Here is a 17,820-nt window from a genome sequence, read left to right on the forward strand (position 1 = left end):
AGACACACACGAAAACAGCGTGTTTTTGATTCCACCCAAAAAGAGGCATTTACAACATGGTATAATAAACGATCCGTGGGGTATTTTGAGCTGAAATTCACAGACACATCTGGGTACACATGAGACTTATATTACATCTTGTAAAAAGGGCAATAATAGGTCTCCTTTACTATAAATATGAAATACCTTTGACATTGGTCCTAATACATTGACACTACAAGGCCTAATGCACAGTTCCAATATTTTGACACAGATTTTATTTTTTTGAAAGAACCCACCTGTCAGTCATAAAATGTGGGTATCTAATATAGTCAGTACTTGGTTCTACCGATACAGTAGAAAGACTAATTTTTACTGTTTTATTTTAGTATCAACTTGGTAGCAATGTACCAGTACCTTTTACATGCCTAGTTGGGAGGTCTGATATTAAACCATGAATCTAGGCTCTAATCTATCTATTGGCCAATTACAGATTTTAAGACAAAGACTGGCCGATCTCGATCATTGGTCGACTGATGGCCAACTGATACTTTTTACATCCCTAGTTGGGAGGTCTGATATTAAACCATCACCCCAGGGTTGCCCTCTTTGATTCGAGTGATAAAAACAGGGTGGTCTTTCCAGCTATCACTGCCCCCCCCCCTCCCCCCAACACAGTAGCGGATTTAGGCATGGAAGATATGGGCAGTTGCACGAGGCACCCACACAGACACCCCTCCCACCGTCCCCCGTCAACAACTTTGGGGGCGTGTTGAAGCGGGTTTCACCCAGGGTGCCATACAAGCTAGAACCGCTACTGCCCCAACAGGTTGTGGGTGTGGTCTTTGTGTGTGTTTTGCATGCTCACATCATGTCTGGCTGAGATTTAATCGACCGTCTGCAGGCATACATAAGCAAATCTAACACTAATATTAAAGCACCATCGAGGAAAATTTGCAACCCTGTCATATGATTCTGTCTGTCAAAATAAAAGTCCCACTAAAATGAAAGCTCTATTCAAATGGATACTTGCATTTGAAGACAGAAAAATATAACTACTGTATAAAAATATAATATTCAAAAAGTAGCAATACTACTCATAATAACAGTTATGTAATATTAAATGGTTGTATTATTATTATCTGTAAGCAATATCACAAATGTAAGCAGCCTTGTGCCACAGGTAACCACATTTTTTTTTCATTCATGTTTTCATTAATACTGTGAAGCTCTGTTGTGCAGCATTTTATTTTACCAAAAATAACATTTCAATTTTTCGTAAAAAAAAAAATATATATATATAAATTATTATTATTTTTTTTATTAAAACTGTATCAATTTGATGAAACACCATTTGATCATAACATTTAATTAAAACATTTAACATGGAATCCAGAAGAATTAAAATGGAAAACGCATAATTTGAATGCAAGATTTTATGCAGTCCTTTTAATCAAGTTATTTTCTGTGTAATTTCATAAAAAAGGCTTTTTAATTTGCTGATTACACCGTGTAACCAATTGTTTTTTTTTTGGGTTTTTTTGGTTCCTGGGTAGTAAGTGTTATTTCCTAATTGCTTATGCCTTAAAAGTATAGAAAATGGCTATTATTCCCCACAAACTTTGCTTTTGTGACCAGGACAGTTATATTTTGAAATGTACCTATTTTCTAGAACATTCCAGATAGATTCAGTGCTGAGTAAACTTGGAGTAACTTCTAGAACTTTCCAGTAATATAAATAGTAGTATAAATACAGGGGCCTTAAGCCCACCAGTTCAGTTTAGTTCCAGCTGCCTAAGTGGATACATATCTGCATTTTTCTGAGATAGCATCAAGAGGCTGCAGGCATCCAGCAGATGCATTTTGCTATGTCTGTGGCCAATTTATCAAGACAAGAGCGAAAAAGTACTCTGTGGATGCATCTACTAAGATGTGTGAGGCCTACAAGGCATATTTCGGCATGCCTGTCAGGGATCAAGACAAACCCTGGGCACCTCATTTCAGCTGCAAGCACTGCAAAAAAACTCTGGAAAGTAAGATGGACAATTGTTGCTTGGAATTTTGTTATACAATTTGTTAATTTTTACAATTTTAAAAGTTTTTAATTTTAAAATGTTTTTTTGGGATGCCTTTGGGACAGCAGGGACCCCGAGGCACACTACCACAGGTGGGACTGGCCACAGCGGACCGAGTTCTCTGTGAGGAGGAACAACGTCAAGTGGGAACCCCTGGTGGACCCCAAGTGATTCCACCACTTCACATCAAATTGGGCCTTATGAAACAATCTGTCAGAGCTCTAGATAAGGAGTCGGCAGCCTTCAAGTACCTTCAAGACTTCTTCCCTAAGCTGTCTGAGGCAAAGGTCAAAACCGGTGTCTTTATGGGACCACAGATAAAGAAGATCCTGGAGTGCAATGAATTCCCCAAGAAGCTCACTAGTAAGGAGAAAGCGGCTTGGAACAGCTTTGTCGCAGTGGTTCGGGGCTTCCTGGGCAATCACATGGCCGAAACCTTTGTGAAGCTGGTTGAGACTCCGGTGAAGAACTACGGCACAATGGGCTGTAGGATATCCCTCAAAGTCCATATCCTTGATGCTCATATTGATAAATTCAAGGAGAACATGGGAGCGTACTTGGAGGAGCAAGGCGAGTGCTTCCATCAGGATATACTGGACTCTGAACGCCGCTACCAAGGACAGTATAACAAGAACATGATGGGAGACTACATTTGGGGGCTGATTTGTGAAAGTGATTTACAGTATAATTGTAAATCTTGAAAAACTACTCACTTCTAAATATTTTGTAGTCATTTTTGTATTACTTCATTTGGATTCATATGTTGTTTTTTTCTGACTTTATGTGAAAGGAAAGACACAAATTCGCCCGTTTTCTCATTGGAAATGGGTACATTTCAAAATATTACTGTGCTGGTCACAAAATCAAAGTTTGTGGGGAATAAAAGCCATTTTCTATACTTTTGAGGCATAAGCAATTAGGAAATAACACTTTCTACCCAGGAACAAAAATTGTGTTACATAGTGTTATAGTATCGATTTAGTATAGATACCGAGATACCAGGGCTGGTATTGTACCGTTGCCAAAATGTTGGTATCGGTGCAACCATATGCCTATCGCCACAATGAGAGTAGCACATGTACAGTTTGCTGATTGTGCTTTTGATTCTTCCATGTTGGAACTTCATGTTATTGTTCACATACTGACCTCACTTCCTGTCATTATTTGAGCGCAGGATGTTTGTCTTGTAGTAGATGCCTCTCCTGAGATGTCCATTGTCCTTTAGGATTCCTTTTTTTATTTTTTTTTTTATATTTATTTTTTTTGTGATTTATGTGAGTTCAGAAACATTTTGTGCTTTGCATGCAAGCTGGGTTTAAGAAGTAATTTGGTTCAGTTTGTTCAAGTTATGAGATTAACCCTTCTGTGTTAAAGGTATAGTTCAACCAAAAATGAAAATTCTCTCATTTACTCACCCTAATTTTTTTCAGACCTGTATTACTTTCTATCTTGTGTGGAACACAAAAGGAGTTGTTAGGCAAAATGTTAGGTACTGACAAGCCTCAGTCACCTTTGACTTTAATTGCATCTTTTTTCCCCCATACTGTGATGCCAACAATCATGCCTACTTACAAACTTGAAACCTGCTGGTCTATAAACCTGATGGTGAACAACTCCAAAACCCTTGTTTTTGATCTCCATTATTAATGAGGTTAACGACTGAAAATTGGTGAAAAATAATAGGTTAGTAGGCAGTTTTACTTCCCTCACTTGTTATTTAACCCATTCAATTTTCTAAACTTCCAGTACTTTTTTATTGGACTGGGTACTGCAATATAATTTAAAATGTTGTTTTGTAGTAATGTTTTTATGTAACCCTCAATTGGTATCCAGAAATGTAATCATCATAGTCTTCAGCCTGTCTAGTATCAACAGTAATCTTACTGTAAGTTCTTCAGACAAGCTGGTTTCCATATAAACATCCCACAATACCTTTTGACTCATTTTGAGCTCTTTTTTATTTTTTTCAGTTCCATGTCTGCTATCTGTTCTCCTATCAGTGTAATGTTGAATACAGTCTAACCTGCCATATACCCATGAAATGAATCATTTCTGTGACACATTTCCCATTGAAGTCATTTGTGGCATTAGAAAAGGACATACTCATTCTAGTAAGGATTTTTGTCCGATTTGGATACACCTTTGAGTGCCAGAGGAGTCATCAATAATTTTGGTCAGATTTCCCAGAAGAGAGTACATTTTAAATGTGTATATTGCTTAAAAGTTAATTTTGTCAACTTTAATGAGTACATTAGCATATAGATGACCTCATTGTTAACGGACACAGGCTCATAGCCACGAAACTCCACTTTTGACTTCAAAGAGTGGGCAATATGAACCAAACAATAATATTTACATGCAGCTATACAAAGGCTGAGGAAATGGTGTATTTGTATAAATCTTGAAAGAGTTTGTGCTTAGTGTTTTCCACAGTGGATGAAAGTGGCAGAGATTGGCATAATTGAAGAGTGTGCTGAAATTTTTTTACATTGTTTATGCACATGTAAACTGAAATTATTGATGACGATTGTAAGAACAAGAGCAAAAATGTTTGTTTAAGAGAGACAAAGATGGGGGCCTGGTTAGCTTAGCGAGTAAAGACACTGACTACCACCCCTGAAGTCACGAGTTTGAATCCAGAGCGTGCTGAGTGACTCCAGCCAGGTCTCCTAAGCAACCAAATTGGCCCGGTTGCTAGGGAGGCTAGAGTCACATGGGGTAACCTCCTCGTAGTTGCTATAATGTGGTTCTCGCTCTCGGTGGGGCGTGTGGTGAGAATAGCGTGAAGCCTCCACACGTGCTACATCTCTGCAGTAATGCGCTCAACAAGCGACATGATAAGATGCACGGATTGACGGTCTCGGACGTGGAAGCAACTGAGGTTCATCCTCTGCCACCCGGAGTCACTACGCCACCACGAGGACTTAGAGTGCAATGGGAATTTGGCATTCCAAAAAAGGTACAAAGATGAAACAATTGTCACTATTTAACAATGTTGTTAAATGAGCATAGTTGGAATCCCCTTTGCATTAGAGGCCTCATCTTGCTACAGTGCAGGTAAATACAATCTACTCTGCAATCACTGCAAGAATTTCTCTTTACTGATAGTTCCCCCTCTCATTTCCCTCTGAAAATTCTTGTTTGGTAGATCTCAAACTGCTGAAAAGTGAATTTGGGCAGGCTTGGCGCCATAGGGATCTGGTACACACCCTCCCTAGGGGACTCAACTATAAGATCTGGTTTCTGTAAACTGAGATTGGCCCGCCTCTTTTGTCTCCTAGCAACTGCAATTGCCAGTCAGCCTGTGGAGGTGGAGCCTGCTTGAGCTTGTGGCATTAATTATTCAAGAGCGTTGGGACAAAAACGGAGCATGCTCACCTTCCACTGGCACAGATAGTAAAGTGGTGCCCACCAGAGGATCGGATGCAATATGCCAACCCTTGGCTGCTACTTTTTGTTTCATTACACTGTGTTAGTAGTGGGCGATATGACCAAAATCTTAATTTATATCAAGATAACGGTAAAGGAAAAATAAAAGTTTTCTGGAAAATCAGTAAATATGGCTTTATATATTAAATAACCATATTGTAATGCCTATTTTTGGAACTCCAGTCAGTGATTTAATTACTTTATAAATTAAAACTACTTCCTCTTTATTTGGAATAAGTAAATAATAAATAAAAAAATCAACATGTTTTAAAAAATTGACCTTACCAAAATGATAAAATTCACAGTATGCCACATTTCAGTTTGAAATGTTGTCGACCAATATTGTTATTATATATAAGATCTTCTCAAAGCAATGCGACAAAGAAAATAAAACATAAGTAAAAAAATATCCAACAAAAAAAACAAAAAAAACACCATGAATAGAAATAAATAAATATCACTTAATAAATAAATGACCAAATTAATGTCGAGTTCATCTTTTGGCTTTCATATATTCTTTTGCGTGCTTCATTTCAAAGTGGTAAAACAGATTGCTTGTATTACGAGTGATTATATCGTTGTGCAACACAGTTTGCAGATGACATTTTCCTTCTCTGTGTCTGCTTTTGTGAACCCACACCACAGATGTCGCACCTTTTTTAATAACAAGCTCCTTTTCATTTTCTTGACCTGTTTGGGAGTCGTCCCGTTCTGTGGAGATTTCTTTCACCACTTGGGGTTTTCCTGGGTCAAAAACTGTTGAGGTGCGCAAGTGATCCAGCTCTGAGCTCTCTTGTCTTTGGAGTGCAAATATCAGAAAGCCTGCTGGACTCATGTGCACTTTGGAGATCCAGAGACAGCACACTCCAGAGTCACGTGACACATTCACATGTCCGATGAGAAGAATATTTAGCGCTTCTGAAGCACCAAATGCGAGATGAAGGTCATTAAATTTGTTTGGATGGCCGCAGAAAAAATTTCAGTGCTGGAAAAACCCTGTCCATGTTTCTTCAATTCTCTCAGTCTCACACAGCGTGTGATTTGTAATGACTGTAGCCAACAGAACAGACCCTCGCGACAAGCTATCAGACCACCACTTCCACGTTTACTTTTGTGCATACGGCCCAGTCAATGAACACATGCCATTAAAACCCATGGATCAAGCTGTTTGTCGGATTTCATAGGTGTGAGTTTTGGTGTGTGTTTGTGTGTGTTGAGAGGACCTGCTGGTTGGCCAATCTGCCAGTGTATAGTTCAAATCCCTCTGTTTCTTTCCCAATCAGTTGCTGAATTGGTTTTCTTATATTTGCTAGTGCTTGCTAAGGCAGGCATCACTACTGTACTATTAGAGATGGTTAGGTTTACCAGTGTTTTTTACTGATATTTACACTTCATCTTAATCTGTTTTCTTTTTTTAATATATCGAATCTACTAGGACTGCCCCCTACCAAAGACTTCCTAGTCGACTAGTAGGCGTTAATTTTAGCCATTAGTCAACTAGTTGTCACACTTTTATGATATTCATTTAATTACTTAAATATGAATGATTTTGGGGGCATCAGAAAATGCTTTGAGTTCCAGGGCTGAGAAAGAATGTTATAAGTAACATTGCTAACACTGTTCTACATTACAGAGAAATACTAAACCGTTATAAAGAGCCTTTAAAATATACATTTTACAAGCGCGCACGAAGCGAGCCGCAGCAACACCGGCAAAATGGTAATGATTCTGAATGTGTCGGAAAAACCAGCAAGGAGACTGTCTGAATCAGCCGAGGAGAGGGATAAATGCAGGGGAACGGGGCAGTTCGGGAGAGAGAGAGCCACAAGCAGCTGCCTTGTGTGTTTGTGTTGTGTGTCTTTTTGTTTAAATTAAATATTATTTTGAATGTTCAACCAGTTTCTGCCTCCTTTCCCAACCTTAACCTTGTTACATTGGTGCTGATGCCCGGGAAGGAGGAGGGATGCACTGTCGTGGAGTCCTCGCCACTGCCATCCACCCAAAGGAGCAGCCGCGGCCAACCGCCGTGGGACGGAGGAGTTGCTGCTGGCTGCCTGGAGTAGTGGAGCCGCTGTCAGGGGCGGAGGAGTTCCCTACCAGCCGCCAAAACGGCCACACGTCTGTGAGAAATGCACATTAGAGTTTTGCCGACAGACGATTATCTCGGGGATAGACGATGGTCGGAGTGATCGCCAATAGCTGATGCCTTAGACGATGTCAAGGCGATATTTAGCTAATTTTCCCATTAATGTATGAAATAATTATTATCATTATTATTATTAGGCTATTATTATTATCAAATTAATTTTACAAATAATTTGCCCGTAGACACACAGACACGCGCTTGAAGAAGAACACTTTATTATATTATTAAGAACAGATGACAGAAAAGCCGTCTATATGCATATATGACATGCTGTTTGTTCAGAGGCATGCAGTCTCATGGAACACGCACATGTAAAAGATTCTCACTCTTTCTTTGATCTGTCTTCTGAATTTCTTTTGCAAGAACATGTATCGTCTATAAGAATGCTGCAAATGACCTCAGACATCTCAGCTCAGGAGGTGCTTTGAGTTCACTTCGCTTAATTTCCACAGAGCAGTTAATTGTGACCACAAATCTGCAGCCTGTACATCTGTGATCAAAACATAAAATAATACAAAGACACGTTCACCTCAAACCATGATTTATATTTCAGTGAATATTATCATCATCATTATTATTTTTACATTTATAATTGTTTTTATGTCTTCATTTGTGTAAGTAATTTTCCACCTGCATGTTTAGATGGATACTTGCCTGATGGTAAATGGAAAGGTGGAAATATATTTGTTTGTTTTTTAAATAATTTAATTTTCAATGCAAAATCGCTTAAGCAAGAATATTCACTGATCCCTCAGCCCAGGGGTTGCCGATGTAACTGGATATTGCGAGAGAGATATATATATATATATATATATATATTATGAAGGAGGGAATAAAACAAATTTATTCACACACATGATGTATTTTCCTGGACAACGAAATACCCGAACGGTAGAGAATGCACGGATGAAGTAGGTTAGTTTCCAAAGAGATGTTGTCCTTCAAAACTGTTGTAAAGCCATCTTTCAAAAAGTTGAGCAACACACATTTTAATTCCAGTTTAATTTTAATTTTTAGTTAAAATAAATAAAAAATAAAGTTCAAAGTTTGAAACCAAGGTGTCTTGCTTTAACGTCTAGGCCTAACTCTAACGAGAATTATCCCACCTAGCGTCCAACCAGCAGTAATACCGTTGTTCGTCGGTTTCCTGCTGAGTTTTTTTTTTTTTTTTCTGCGAACAATCAAAACTTGGTTGACCAAGATGCTTCTCATCGACTAACGTTTGGTCGACTTAAGGGGCAGCCCTAAAATCTACTATAAAGAATAGCGCCACAGTGCCATTCCACTACTGTGCGCTCAGCAGGAAACAGCGGTATTCACAGGTAAAACTAGGGCTGTGCACTAGTAATCGACTAATCGGGTACTCGTTCTGCACCAGCTAGTCCATTATTAACACTTGAATATCACTAATCTATTTTCGTTTGCACATTTGCCTGCAATGCTGAATTATCCTGTACTTTCCCTCTGGATTTCTCACCAAATGACGCGGTTACAATTGAGTCCACTGAGGGGAACTGTAGATGTATGTCATCAAGGTGTTGGATGAGAGAAAAGGAAACATGATGAAGTCTTTGTGTGCTGCTTTTTTTTTTTTTTTTAGCAAAGCCAAGTGTGGCAATATTTGTAATATTTTGATTCTTATTGATTTCTACTCTTCTTATTGATTCTTCTAGTCATGCATACTAACGGACAAGGATCTGTTTTTATGGTGGAAATTAGGGATAGTCACGAGTACTCAAGTACTCTAAAGTGACAGCAATGATTGAACATGAATATGATGATCGATAATGAAAATGAGTGACGTAACTTTTCACTCAATTGAAATTAAATTACAATTTACCATGTTTTGAACACCTGTCTCTGCAAACATTTGCTAAAAAGTTTTATTATCATGTAATGTAGAAACTTTGACTCAATGTATATAATTTAATTAAAGTGAATTTCTTCTTATAGACTCTGTAAATCTTCCTGGGTGCAGACATTTTTGCGTGACGTCACACACCAGCATCTCTGCGAAATCAGAGCTGAAGATTTCCTCATGAGTTTACAAGTTGTAAGTCTAAACATAAAGTGGCGTTCCATAGCACTTTTCCCAGTAGGAAGTTGGAAATTCCAAGTTGAATGGAAAGCAGCATAAATCATCACAGCAGCAAACTCCAACAGAGCGCAGCATGACTTTCTGTCAGCGGCAGAGACAGCACTCAACACTCTGGAGAAGTGCACACACTCCAGACGAGTTCTTCTTTTCAAACTGCTAGACAGAGTGCAGCTGAAAGGAACAGAACACAGGGTCTTTAAAACTATTTTTAACGTAGCACATAATTTTAATAATGCAATGGTATTGGCATCTCTGGTTAAGCCAATCACGGTTTGCAAATACACTGTTCAGAGGCCCCCCATAACATTTACTTAGTTATTTTCGTTACTTCTGTATCGGCTGTAAAAAAATCAATAGCGGTCATTCTCTAATTACTATTGCTCATACTAAGGTATTGTGATTTTTACAAATCTAGCAACCGCATAGCAATGCTATAGCAACCACCCACAACACCTTAGCATTGTGGCAGCAAGTTTTTTTACAGCCATTTTCCACAGTAAATGACAACAAATGTACATTGAAATATATTATAAGACCTCTGTCTGTTGTCCAGACAACCAGTGTTCTTTTGTGGCATTTTAACATGGAAGCATCGTCTAAGCCAAATCTTCCCTTGTGTTTAACTCATGGTTGGGTGTTATTCTAGGTCACTCCTGTTATGTATTACTTTAAGACACACCCACTCCAGGAAACGTCCCCTGTGTGTTGATCACTGACTTTATTTTGTTTATCAAGGTTTAGCGTTTTATGATTTATGCTTTGTCAATAGAAGTTCCCTCTTTACATTGACCTGAGACTAGTTTTATGGTTAATCTTCGTAGTTAACATCAAGTATTAAGAGTATTATTATGCTTGTGGCTGAAGCGTGTGTTACGGATAGGGACTGGGTGGTCAACTTGTTGTCCAACAGCCAAGTTGGTAATTAGTGAGGTTGGTTTTCAGTTTACAGTACCTAAGTTATTTCCCCCCCCCAACCATTTATTTCTACTTTAATATTTAAGACAATGTGTTAACAATGTTGCGATAAATCTATTGTATTTATTGTTATCATAATTACTTTACAATTAAATGTAATATGATGTTATATCCATAACCTGTTAATGTGTTAAATTACTCTATTGAATGCCCCTGCTTGGCTTCCGAGTATTCCAAAGAAATCACTCTGATCAGTGTCTGTTTTGACATGACCCTAGACTAACCTAAGTATACAGGGCTTTCTTAAGACCAACTAGTTGACTTGTTGTTCAGTCAACTTAGAGTATTTGAATATGTAGTTTTGCTCATCCCTAGTGTGTGTATGTGAATACAAATCATCTTATCCTTAAGTCTTGTATATTTAAGTTAATTGACGGTTAAAGGATGGCAGATGGTGGGGGGATGCTGTTTTTCATACTCGAGTGAAGCGTCAGCATGCTGTTAAGGTGATTCTATTTGATTTCAGCAGAGACCAGCACTGAACCTACAGGACTGTGAGTAATACACCGGCCCTCAAGTATCACCCAAATACTTATATGCTATGTTTTTATACTACCCTCATCAGTTCTTGGAAGATAGGTTGGATATAAACTTCCCATCTCATGTGATTTGACTGTCAGGTGCTGCTTTTGAATGGCTTGCTCTGTTGAAGGGGGGCAGAGTTCTGCCTGATGTCTGCCTTGAGTATTATAGCTCACAGTAATGATTAACTACTGATCCTGTGTGTAAACAGAGCATGAGCGAAGAGATTCCTGCTTTATCTTAATTGCACTTTATCAGTCTCACTCTCTTTCTTTCTCTCTCTCTCCCTTTTTCAGTCTCTGGATCTCTTACTCTAAATTAATTCTCTTACACTCATTAGTAGGCTACTCTAAAGAAAATATTGTCAGCGTAAAGAAAATGTTGAGTCAATTTAAAATAAAAGTCATTAAAGTGATGAGCCGCAGTCTATTCCAGTGATTTGATTGAAGTGTGTGTCTCTGTGTGTGTGTTAGACCCAGTATTTGGAAAACTACTTTGAACTGTAGCTTCCCAAACTACAAGCTACTAATAATATAAAGTACTTATGCTACAGTTAAGCTATAGGCATTATTCACAGCAGCGACATCTTTGCTTTTTGACAGGAATGACAACGAGGCTGTGATGGATAGACTTAAACTTGACTTACACTTCAATGGGTTGTACAGTTGTTTAAAGTGTTTTTGGACCGTTCCGCTAATGAAACATAAAAAAACCAAATCTTTCCAAGAAATTTCAGTTGACTCCAGACAACATGATTTGTGGAAAGTTAGATGTGATCCAGGAGCTTTTTGTCATTGAAGAGATGGTAAGTCTATCCCTCACAGCCTCATTTTCATTCCCGTCAAAAATTAAAGTTTTGCGCTACTGTTAATCAGGTCTGTACTTTTTATACAAAGATTTTTTGAGAAAGCAATATCTTTTTAAATGTATGTAACTTCAAGATGATTTGATTATTATTAATAATAACAATAATAATAAAATATATATATACAGTGTTATAGTTAGTATCTGGGACAAAACAATGAGGATCTCAATTAGGGTCACATCATTAAACCTGAACAGGTATATTTACACTAAATACAAGTCAGAACACTACAACCACACTAATTAATATAGCTCAAAACAGTGACTAACGGCAGCATTTAATTTAATATTTCACTGCACAAAAAATAACGTAACACAGGGACTTCTGTGGAGGAACTTGTGCATTTAGTTAAACTGCCTGAATGAACAGATTCACTAGAATCAGACTTCGTAATGCTTTTTATGAGAAAGGGACATACTAGGAGAGTGGATTTGGTCATGTTTGCACCTTCAGTTCACCTGACTGTTAAGCTGTACGTGCAATACAATGCATTAAAAACGTGTTGGACAAAGTAGCTTGTTATTGGAAACACTACTGTGTTTTGAAAACAGCTGATCTACTATCACGGAACGCTACTGAAAAAACTGATAGCATTTCTACTTTTAGTTTTATTTGCACAACAGATTATTTTTTTTTTTTTCTGCTGTCCCAGTTTGACCTCCCATGCTAGGAAATGGCTCAGAGGTCAAGGATTCTAGAAACCTCTGGGAATGTTTGTGTGTGTGTTACCTTCCTGAAGTGTATGTATATCCCTGCTGTCACATTACATGTTGTTAGGGGTGTATTTTTGTATCTTTGATTAAGTTCAATCATGGGTTCCTTCCTTGACAGTCGTGGATGCTGTTTCTGATGATGTACGTCATAAATCCTGAAGCTGAGCCTGAATAAATGAGGTTGTAATCGGTGTTGTGTTCCTTGAGGCCTCATAAAAAGAGGTTTGCTCATTGTTCTGCAGTATAGGAAATCTATTGGCTGGCTCCCATCTCAGTCTGTGTCATGGAGTCAGTGCCAGAACTCCGCATCAAAGCTCTTCTTTTCTCTCCTCTGGTGTGGGGAGGGGAAGTGTAGCGGTTAAAAGTCCAGGCTGGCAACCAAAAGGTTGTAGGTTCGACCTCCACAAGGTACTTTTAACCCCAGATTGCTCCAGTGACTGTGGACTAATAATTATTTTATTAAAAAGTAATTCTTCAAAGTAATATCCAATTAAAAGTGAAAATGCTACATGAATTAACAAAATCACAATCAAATGCACATCCCTAATTCTCTATGGCTATTTTGACCAACATGATCACAGGGGAAGTCTGCATGTTGTTTTGGAGAGTTCCGGTACCGTAGGATCGGCCACATTATGCCGACTCACTGACAAGTGCCCTCTCCTATCAGACATTTTTGCATGGGCTCCAGCATGTTTACCTTCCTTTGTTGCATGAACAGAAGTGCAATGTGTCAACAGTGTGGGAGACCTGAGGGTAGTGTTTCGCATATCGGTAAACACACCGATTTGCGCTAAAGAAAAGTCAACCTACTGGTTCCGATTTCATTGGGAAATCAGTCTGTTTTGACAGCTTGAGTACTCACCTGATAAATTAGCCAAGTACTTATTGGGACTGTGATCTTTCTTGACTGTTTTTTAATTGTTGGCTAATGTATACATACATCAGGAGGATGACATTTGCCATTACAACTGTCTTGCTTTTTTCGTGATTCACTTTTTTACGATAATGCCAAGTTAAAAATAGTTGAACTATTCAAAATGCGTCTCGAGACCTTTTGCATTCCATTTAATCAAAGTCTGGGTCCTGAAGCAATATTTGAGAACTACTGCTTTATTTTGTCGTTCCTGGTTAAATCACAGTGCAAGTTTGTTGCTTTGAATTAAAGTGTAAGCTGAATGAATACTTCTCTCTTCTCCTGTTGAATAGGGGAAGGACTATATTGTGCCCCCTGTGTTCAGACTGACTCTGCCTCAGGGTAGCACACAGCTTGCCTGTCTCGCTCTTTTAGTCTCAGAGATCATCAGTCTGACTCTCATGTGCTGGACCCAAGACAGACTGAGACAATACAGCCTTTGGCAGCATTCACATTCACTTTATAAAGACAGGTCTCTCCAGTCTGAGACCTTCATCTCTGCTCTCTCCCTGTTTTTTCTTTATCTTTCTCTATTTCCTCTCTCTCTCTCTCTCTCTCTCTCTCTCTCTCTCTCTCTCTCTCTCTGTGTGTGTGTGTATTTTCTGTTTTTTCTCTTTGTTCTTTATATCTGTTCTCTGTATTCTCTATCTGTCTTCCTTTATCAGTCTGGCTGGATGGAGAACTTCACCTTAAATAGGCCTAGAATATAAAGCTGTAGATGTTGCTTGCTCCATAGTGGTGTTTGACGTTCTGAACACAGATGGATTGTGTTCGGATCCACTGCAGTGTCTGTGTTGTGATGTAACAGTCTTGAGCTAGAACTTTCATCTCACCTGGTTCTCTGTCCAAGCTAGCACTCTATAGCCATTTTGGAGGCGGAATCACTCTCTGGCTGTCTGGAATAATGGATAAAGGCACAACATTCTCTCTCTCTCTCTCTCTCTCTCTCTCTCTCTCTCTCTCTCTCTCTCTCTCTCTCTCTCTATATATATATATATATATATATATATATATATATATATATATATATATATATATATATATATATATATATATATATATATATATATATAAAAAGCAAGGCTTTAAACCTTGGCTTACCGGACCTGCAGGGGGTCCTAGGTGAAGATATACATTACAGGAAAAATAAATCTAGCTTTTATATTAGGAATACCTCGGTTGGCTGAGAGTTTGTGTGGAGGTCCTTGGTACTTCAAAGGTTAAAAAAGTTAATGTCTGTCAAGGTCACATCACAGTATCTTGATTACTAAATTTACACCACAATATCAGTGTTTTTGCTTTTAATTAGTGGTCTTGAGGAGGAAGTATTTTCCTCTTTTGTCAGTATAAAATCTGTTCAAAGCAATCAAACAATCCTTGTTTGTTATATGGATGTTTATTCAGCATTGAATTTTATTCAGCACTCACCCAGCAAATGTTAAATATTCTTCAAACGAGTCATTCCATATTCATGTTTCCTGTCTGGTACCAGTAGTCCACTGAATGATCAGACCCTCTCTGTTCCTCTTTTTCTTGATCAGGACCAGTTCGAAAATCTCGACAAACACACACAGTGGGGCATTGACTTCCTGGAGCGCTATGCAAAGTTCGTCAAGGAGCGTCTGGAAATCGAACAGGTCTATGCAAAGCAGCTACGGTGAGTGTCTAACCACCACTGGTTAATATCAACATATATGTTAATATGTTAATATATCAATATATATATTCAGTGCATTCAGAAAGTATTCAGACCCCTTCATTTTTTTCCACATTTTGTTATGTTGCAGCCTTATGCTAAAATGCTTTAAATTATTATTTTTTCACATCAATTTACACTCCATACTCCATAATGACAAAAGCAAAAACCAGATTATGGATAATTTTGCAAATTTATTAAAAAGAAAAAACTGAAATATCACATTGACAAATTTATTCAGACCCTTTGCTATGACACTTGAAATTTAGCTCAGGTGCATCCCATTTCTCTGGATCATTTTGTTTCTACACTTTGATTGGAGTCCACCTGTGGCAGATTAAATTGGATGGACATGATTTAGAAAGGCACACACCTGTCTATATAAGGTCTTACAGCTGAAAATGCATATTAGAGCAAAAACCAAGCCATGAGGTCATTGAAGGTTCCAAAGAGCACAGTGGCCTCCATAGTTCTTAAATGGAAGAAGTTTGGAACAACCAGGATTCTTCCTAGAGCTGGCCGCCCAGCCAAACTGAGCAATCAGGGGAGAAGGGCCTTGGTAAGAGAGGAGACCAAGAACCTGATGGTCACTCTGGTTGAGCTCCAGAGATCGTGTGGAGATGGGAGAAACTTGCAGAAGGACAACCATCACTGCAACACTCCACCAATCTGGGCTTTATTGCAGAGTGGCCAGATGGAAGCCTCTCCTCAGTGCAAGACACATGAAAGCCCACTTGGAATTTGCAAAAAAGCACCTAAAGGACTCTCAGACTGTGAGAAACAAGATTCTCTGGTCTGAAACGAAGATTGAACTGTTTGGCTTTAATTCCAAGTGTCATGTCTGGAGGAAACCTGGCACCGTTCATCACCTGCGCAATACTATCCGAACGGTGAAGCATGGTGGTGCTAGCATCATGGTCAGGGTAGAAGGAAAGCTGAATGCAAAAAAATACAGAGATATCCTTAATGAAAACCTGGTCCAGAGCGCTCAGGACCTCAGACTGGGCCAAAGGTTCTCCTTCCAACAGGACAATGACCATAAGCACACAGCCAAGACAATGCAAGAGTGGCTTAGGGACAACTATGTGAATGTCCTTGAGTGGCCCAGGCAGAGCCCGGGACTTGAACCTAATCTAACATCTCTGGAGGGACCTGAAAATGGCTGTCCACCGACAGTCCCCATCCTATCTGGCAGAGCTTGAGAGGATCTGCAGAGGAAAATGGCAGAAAATCCCCGATTCCATGTGTGCAAAGCTTGTCACATCATACCCACAAAGACTTGAGGCTGTAATCTCTGCCAAAGGTGCTTTAACTAAGTACTGAGTTAAGGGTCTGAATACTTATGTCAGTGTGATATTTCAGTTTATTTTTAATACATTTGCAAAGTTATCAAAAATCTGTTTTTTGCTTTGTCATTATGGAGTGTAGATTGATGTGTAATTTTTTTAAATATATAAAGCATTTTAGCATAAGGCTGCAACATAACAAAATGTGAAAAAAAAAATGGTCTAAATTTATGAATGCACTGTGTGTATGTGTATATATATACGTGTGTGTGTATATATATATATATATATATATATATATATATATATATATATATATATATATATATATATTATATAAATAAAATGGCTTCTACATTTTGGCGTTATTTTTGTTAAATAAATCATGACACTGTGTAATATGTCATGTGGTGGTGTTCATCTGAGGTTGTATTTACCTAATTTTAAGACCTGCTAAGGACCAGATGATTTTTATTATGTCCTGATACATAAAACCATAGAATTCAAGGAGGGTGTACTTTCTTCTTCACATGACTGTGTGTGTGTATATGTGTATATATATATATATATATACACTACCAGTCAAAAGTTTTGAAACACTTACTCATTCTTTATTATAATTTTTTTCACATTTTAGAACAATAGTAAAGTTGTCAAAACTATGGAATAACATAAATGGAACTATGGGAATTATGTTGTGACTAAACAAAATCCAAAATAAATCAAAACTGTGTTGTATTTTAGCATATTCAGTATTGAAGGAGTTCCCATCTATGTTGGGCACTTATTGGCTGCTTTTCTTTATTATTTTGTCCAAGTCATCAATTTCAAAAACATTTTTTTTTAAATTAAATTTTAGTTTTGTAATTAAATAAATTAATATGGTGGCACAATTATATTTTTGTCTACAAAACTAATTTAAAACATTTAAGCATACGCCTTCAGATCAAAAGATTTTTAAGATCATGAGAAACATTTCAGACAAGTGTTTCAAAACTTTTGACCGGTAGTGTGTGTGTGTGTGTGTGTGTGTGTATATACACACACTGAGCACTTTATTAGGAACACCTGTACAGCTGCTTATTCATGCGATTATCTAATCAGCCAATCATGTGGCTGC

At 38.1% G+C, this 17,820-nt stretch overlaps 1 protein-coding gene across 4 annotated transcripts in view; it reads left to right on the forward strand.

The window, feature by feature from the left end:
- The window catches only part of fnbp1l (formin binding protein 1-like), an 81,878-nt gene that overhangs the window by 37,181 nt on the left and 26,877 nt on the right, over positions 1-17,820 (forward strand). For all 4 annotated transcript variants that reach the window (XM_051652778.1, XM_051652775.1, XM_051652777.1 and 1 more), the window contains exon 2: positions 15,260-15,375. In XM_051652778.1, coding sequence (XP_051508738.1) covers positions 15,260-15,375 — 116 coding nt within the window. The remainder of the gene's footprint in view (positions 1-15,259; positions 15,376-17,820) is intronic.

This window comes from Myxocyprinus asiaticus, chromosome 24 (assembly GCF_019703515.2).
Source record: "Myxocyprinus asiaticus isolate MX2 ecotype Aquarium Trade chromosome 24, UBuf_Myxa_2, whole genome shotgun sequence".
In the NCBI taxonomy this organism is placed as follows: Eukaryota; Metazoa; Chordata; class Actinopteri; order Cypriniformes; family Catostomidae; genus Myxocyprinus; species Myxocyprinus asiaticus.